The 7,026-nt window shown below is 49.8% G+C and overlaps 1 protein-coding gene across 1 annotated transcript in view; it reads right to left on the bottom strand.

Moving 5' to 3' along the window:
- Positions 1–415: 415 nt before the first annotated feature.
- Positions 416–7,026, bottom strand: part of CDH24 (cadherin 24) — a 35,578-nt gene continuing 28,967 nt past the window's right edge. Inside the window, 5 exon segments of the mRNA XM_026683051.2 lie at positions 416–904; positions 906–931; positions 3,753–4,001; positions 4,816–4,930; positions 5,023–5,144. Of these exon segments, the coding sequence (XP_026538836.1) occupies positions 416–904; positions 906–931; positions 3,753–4,001; positions 4,816–4,930; positions 5,023–5,144 (1,001 nt within the window).

Raw genomic sequence — 7,026 nt, 5'->3', positions numbered from 1 at the left:
AAGGAAAGGAAAAGAAAAGAAAGGAAGGAAAAGAAAGGAGAAAGGAAAAATAAAGAAAGGAAAGGAAGATAGAAAAAGAAAAGGAAGGAAGGGAAGGAAATAAGGAGAAAGGAAAGAAGGGAAGGAAAGGATAGGATAGGAAAAGTAAGGACAGGAAAACAAAAAGAAAAAAAAGGAAAAGGATATACAGACATAAGAAATGGAAAGAAAAGCATTGGTGGTTGACAAACACAGCAAAACAAGAGGAGGTCAACAGGAAGGATTTGGGAATCCATGAGATGATGGAACTTGTCATGGACAAATCCGAAACTGAGAACAAGGAAGCAGGTGGACAGAACAGGGAACGAGCAACTGAAAACAGAGGAAGGGGTTCGAGGTCCATGCTCTTCTATGGAGGCATCAGGCCCACAAGGGCTCAGGTTGGAGGAGGACCCTCTGGTGCCCCGTACAGCTCAGCTAGCGTTCGGAAGAGGGGCCCCCATTCTTCCAGATACTCGTACCCACCGGTGTCGCTGTCCCCAGCACAGGAAGAGCCGGGGGAGCTGAGAGACCCGGCGGAGGAGCCCTGGCCTTCGTAGCCATACACCTGGATGGAGTCGTACGGAGGCATGGAAGGATCAGCATCCACCTCGCTCAAGCGGGCTGTCAGAAAACTGGCCACATCATGGGGTTGCGGTGGCACTCGGGTGGACAGGGATGGTGGGAAGTGTGGACGGGGCAGGACGTCCCGCCGGAGGAGGCGCCGTTGTTGTGAGGGCGCAGGGGCAGCATCCGGGTTCTGCAGGGCGGCCATGTCGAAGGCCTCAGTGTCTTCCTCTCCACCACCTTCATCGTCGTAAGTGATGATGTTCTCACGGACATCTTCCTCTTCAAAGGGCAGCAACGCAGCCTGTTTCTGCCTCCGGGAGGGCGACAAAGAGCAGCACCAGGGCTAGAGGCGAGCGGGAAGTTGATGCATTGGTGAAGTCGGATGGACCAACGGGAGGAGAAGGTGAGATATTAATCACGATAACAACCTATTGCAAATACCCTGTGTTGCTTCTTTCTATATGTAATGGTAGGTGGGAATGGCCTTGGGAGACAGAGAGAAGAGACGCAACTGAGGGAACAATTGGATAAAAGGTAGTTGTGCCTGCAGCTGTATAGTGGGCAGGACAATCGTCTCAGAAGACTCCCTAGTTTCATGGGCTGTCAAGGCGACAGGAAAGAAATGTACTTTCAGACTTATAAGATGATGTTGTGAGGTAAACCAGATAGGAAGTACAACAAACTAGCGAATTCTACTTTATTGTAAGGTTATATTAACAGAGGGCAACAGTGACTCAGTGGTAAGATACTGGACTTGTTGGCTGGAAAGCCAGCAGCCCAGGTTCGAAACCCAACCTCCATGAGACTGGGTGAGTTCCCGTCCTCACCCCACCTCCTGCAACCTAGCAACTCGAAAGCACACAAATGCAAATAGATAAATAGGTACCACTTTGTTGGGAAGGTAACAGTACTCCGCCATGTCATGCTGGCCACATGATGTCTTGAACAGCCCTGACTCAATGGTCTTGAAACGGAGATGTAAAACTGCCCCCTAGTTGGCAACAACTAACGTAGTAAACTCCGCAGGGACTCTTTTATCTACTTTACCTAGAACACTGCAAGTCTGAAGAGACATTTCTCCCACCCTCTTGTCCCTTTTACAGCCCATGAAACTTGGGAGGGGGCCCTCCTGAGATGCTTCCCTGGTCGGCATTCCTTCAGGAAACTCAGCTGCCTCTTATCCTGCCTCTTGTCTAGTTTGCAGCTCTTCCTCCTGTTTCCCAGGGTCATTTGCACATACCATTACACTGTTGTTCTGACCCAGCTCCCCACATACGACAAACCCCCTGAGGTAAACTCAAAAGATTCCTTTATTAGGAATGCCTGCAGCCTCCCACAGGCTAACAAGTCCATCCGGCTGGAAGATGAATAGCTGTCTGCCACACCTACCCATCGCCCCCTGCCTTTTATCCCCAGAGCTAGATTTGGGCCTCGCTAGCAGCGGTAGCTCTTCTTTCCCCAGGAACAGCCCATAGATTTCCACTGCTCTCCTCTCCTCTGCCTTCTGTGCATCCATGCATCAGGCACTGGACCCAGCTTTTCCTCCTTTTCCTCACCAGCCAGTTCCAGACCTGGGGCTGTTGAATCTCCATCTGAGGGCTGACGGATGGCCCAGGCTACGCCTCTCTCTCTCTGTCAACTCCATTCTCTCTTCCCCCTCGGAGCTCCCAGGTTGCCCTGATGCTGACCCTGACTCCCACACCTTCTCCAATTCAGCTAGTGGAGGATCCAGCGGCCAACAGGCTACACCCTCCTGGAGAAACCCTGCACAACTATCCAAACATTCCCCGAGTTTCAGTGACCTTTCTCCACATTGCAATGTTGATCCCTCACCTTATATTGTCGAGTCACTTCAGGTGTCTTATCTTCTACATGAGAAGTTCTCCATAGAGCCTTACTAGGATAAGTAGCCTCAAACTGGCTGAAATTCCCACAATACAGGTAGTCCTTGACTTACAACCTTTCATTTAGTGACCGCTCAAAGTTGCCACTTCACCGAAAAAAAATGACTTCTGACTGGTTTTCATGCGACTGTTGTATCCTCTGCATGGTCACGTGATCAGTATTCAGGCAATAGCAATAGCACTTAGACTTATACACCGCTTCACAGTGCTTTATAGCCCTCTCAGTGGTTTTACAGAATCAGCCTATTGCCCTCAACAATCTGGGTCCTCGTTTTACCGATCCCGGAAGGATGGAAGCCTGAGTCAACCTTGAACTAGTGAGAATCGAACTGCTGAACTGCTGCCTGCCAGCAGTCAGTGGAAGTAGCCTGCAACACTGCATTCTAACCACTGCGCTACCTCAGCTCTTGACAACTGGCATGTATTTATGAGAGTGGCACTGTCCTGGGGTCATGTGATCACTTTTTGTAACCTTCCCACCTGCCTTCCGACAAGCAAAGTCAACAGGGGAAGTCAGATTCACTTAAAAACCACATGATTCAGTTAACAAGTGCTGCGATTTGTTCTGGCCCAGCTCCCCAAACACAACAAACCCTCTGCAGTGAACTCAAAAGATTCCTTGATTAGGAGTGCTAGCAGCCCCGGCAAAAAAACTTCTCTCTCAATGCAGGCTAATAAGTCCATCCAGTTGGAAGATCTGCTACATCTATTCATCTCCATCCCCTGCCTTTGATCCCCAGAGCTAGATTTGGGCCTCGCTAGCAGCGGTGGCTGTTCCTTCCCCAGGACCGGCCCATAGATTTCCACTGCTCTCCTCTCCTCTGCCTTCTGTGCATCCATGCATCAGGCACTGGGCCCAGCTGTTCCTCCTCTTCCACATCAGCCACCTCTAGACCTGGGAGCTGTTGACTCTCCCTCTGAGGGCTGATGGATGGCCTAGTCTCCGCCTCTGTTTTTCTCTCTCCAAGCTCCATTCCCTCTTCCCCCTCGGAGCTCCCAGGTTGCCTTAATGCTGACCCGGACTCCCATGCCTCCTCCTCCTCCTCCCCTGATTTGGCTGTGAGAGGGGCTGGCGGCCAACAGGCCACAACACAACTTGTGGCAAAAAAAAGTTCGCAAAATAGGGCAAACTCACTTAGTCACTGCCTAGCACAACAGTGGAAATTTTGGGCCCCACTGTGGTCGTAAGTAAAGAGCCACCTGTACTGTCCTCCTTTCTCTGCCCACCCATGCCACCAGCATACAAACTCAAAGTCTCACCAAGTAGGGTACCAATGCAGGCGAGGATGGCCAGCAAAGCCCCGGTGCTGAGGCCAGAAGGAGATCCATGGGCCTCAGGACCACAAGTTTGCAAGGCCCCGTCTCGCCGACACCGGCAGATGCTGACTGTCAGAGTTGGGGAGCCCGTGCGAGTGGGGGAACCACCATCTACTAGTTCCAGGGGCACAAGCAGAAATCCACCTTGGGGAGGCAGACGGGTAGCCCGGAGCAACAAGGAGGCCGAATTGTCTGGAGATGAGAAGATTTGAAGGAGAAAAGTGGATGGAGGTCTGTTATATTTTTGAAATTGTTTCCTTGTAGGTAGTAATAACCCAAGACTTACATCAGGATTGTCCAACTCAAAGCCGAGGGGCCAGATCTGGCCTGCAGGGTACTTAGATCTAGCCCGCGTGGCTGCCCTGGAAATAGCGAAAGTCTGGCCCGCGATGCCTCTGCCAGTGAAAATGGAGCTCGGGCCCTCCTGAGCTCCATTTTCACTGGCAGAGGGTTGCAGGAGGCCGTCACAGCCAAAAACAGAGCTCGGGAACCCATTTTCGCTGGCAGGGCGCTTGGGCCACCACAGGCGCTCCTGACATGAGTGACATCGAGCTGGCTATGCCCTCCCCTGGCCACGCCCCCCCCCAAGGTCAAACACAACCCTGATGCAGCACTCAATGAAATTGAGTTTGACATCCCTGCCTTACATTGTAGGTCTAAAACTATCTTAAAGGGGACATATAATGTTGATTAATACAGAGTTTTTTTGTATAGATTTCTGAATGACAAGATCAGTGTTTCTCAACCTTGGAAACTTTAAGAGGTCCGGATTTCGACTCTCAGAATCCCCCAGCCTGCATTGCCAATTCTGGGAGCCGAAGTCCAGGACCTCTTAAAGTCGCTAAAATTGAGAAGGACCGCTATACATTCTGTACACTGCCCGCGACCTATTCTTGAAAATGTCTACTCTTCTTTTATCAACCGTGCAAGTTCATAGTCCATAAGGAACATTCCGAAAGGGAGGCAGATTCTTTTCTACATTTTAGGACAGGCGTGCGTGTCTCACCCTTGTTATCCCGCACAGTGACGTTTGGTTCTTTGATCCCGGGCGGAGAACGGATGATGATCCGGCTCGTGTTACCATCCTCATCTTGGTCGACCGCTCGGATCAACTGCACCAGCTGGAAAAAAAAAAAAAAAAGAGGTGAAAATTCTTCTCAATCAGTGCCTTTCTCTCCCACCCACCCTACCCCATCAATGTCCCTTACTTTACCTGGCCTGGGATGGCGTTATCACAGGCGAAAGGCTCGTAGCTCTGTTCCAGCTGGGGTGAGTTATCGTTGACATCCAGGATTTGAACGGCCACATGAATCTGGGAACCTTGTGTGGGACTGTCTGAGAGTAAGAGCAACATGGAACCACACAATGGGATTTGCAGGGGGATCCAGTCGGAAAATGGGGTAGGCGGGAAGATAACACCAAGAACATCCCAACGAGTAAGTTGACCGATAATGATACACCAACCAAATGGGACAAATGATTCAGCCATGCGAGAAAGCCATACAGGTCATCCGTGGGGAGCCAATGCGATCCATGGTCCCAAATTCGGTAGGGTTGGGTTGGATCCCATTCATAACACCCCCACCCCCGCCCCCCAAAGAGTCCATCGTTGTACCACCGAAAGAACCAGACAGGCAAGAATCACGTCAAGAGGTTGAAAGACGTGGGCAGACGTGTAGAGTTAAGGGGACGGAAGCGAGCAACGGTGCATGATGAAGCACATTTGCGCATGGGTGGGCAAACATAAATGTCCAACGTGACCAACAAGTGAAATAACAGGCCGCCGATATAAAGCCATCCAACCGACACAGGCAATCAATCAATCAATCAATCACAGGGTAACACGCAGAAAGCGCAGCCCCACTCCGCGATGTCGGAGTGCAAAAAATGCACCGTTCCGCATGTTTGGCACGCACGACAAAAACACCATTCCAAGAGAGCAGCAAACAGACACGGGGATGCAGAAAGGAAGAAGGAAAAGAAAGGGAGAAGAAAATTAATAAACAATTGCCATTGCTTTTTTTAATTACAGATAAGTCCTCAATGTACGATCACAATCAGGGCCAAATTTTCCATTGCTAAACAAGGCGGTTTTTCCAAACAAGTCCTGCCTGATTTTACCATCTTTTTTGCCACAACGGTTAAGCAAATCGCTGCCATTATTAAGTAAATCACATGGTCATTAAGCGAATCCAGTTTCCCTCATTGATTTCACTTGTCAGAAGTCAGCAGGGAAGGTCACAAATGGGGATCACTTGACCTCAGGACACTACAACTGTCGTAAATACATGACCAGTTGCCAAACACCTGAATTTTGATCATATGACAGAGGGGAATGCTGCAACAGTCATAAGTCTGAGGACCGGTCGTAAGTCACTTATTTCAGTGCTGTTGCAATTTTGAGCAGTCATTAAACAAATGGTTGCAAGTGTAGAACTACAGGTAATCCTCAACTTATGACCATGTTTGAGCCCAAAATTTGTTTGTTTGTTTGTTAAGTGAGTTTTGCCCCATTTTACGACTTGTCTTGCTACATTTGTTAAGTGAATCGCTGCAGTGGTTAAAATAGTAACACGTTTGTGAAGTGAATCTGGCTTCCCCATTGACTTTCTTTGTCAGAAGGTCGTAGAAAGGGAATCGCATTATCCCGGGACACTGCAACTGTCATAAATAGGAACCAAGCATATAAATTAGACGAACATGGGGATGCTGCGGTGGTCATTAAGTATGAAAAATGCTCCTAAGTCACTTTTTTCAGTGCCATTGTAACTTCGGTCATTGAATGAACTGTTGTATGCTTTATATCAGGGGTGTTAAACTGGATTTCTTGGAGGGCCGGATCAGCCTTGTAGTTCTCCTCCATGGGCTGGGCAGGGAGAGGGTGGCGTGTGGCCCACTCTGCCCCGTTTTCGGCCTGAACAGCCTCCTGCAGCACTTTACCAGCCCAAACTGCACACCTCAGTTTTTGACCCCCGTGGCCTCCTGCAGCATTCTGCCAGCCGGAAACGGGCTGAAAATGAGCCTCCACGGCCCAGGTGGGCCCCCCGCATGGCCCGTTTTAACTGGCAGAGACACTGAGAGTGGTCCTTTGATATTTCCAGGCTGGCACCATGGGCCAGATTTAAACACCCCGTGGGCCAGATCCGGCCCACAGGACTTGAGTTTGACACCCTTGCTTTATATGTTTCATTCCAAACATATAGTTTTCATATCTGTA

The sequence above is a fragment of the Notechis scutatus genome, chromosome Z (genome assembly GCF_049901735.1).
Source record: "Notechis scutatus isolate UNSWTSFEM ecotype Mainland chromosome Z, rNotScu1.2, whole genome shotgun sequence".
Classification (NCBI taxonomy): domain Eukaryota; kingdom Metazoa; phylum Chordata; class Lepidosauria; order Squamata; family Elapidae; genus Notechis; species Notechis scutatus.
This window is presented reverse-complemented; position numbering and strand designations above follow the sequence as displayed.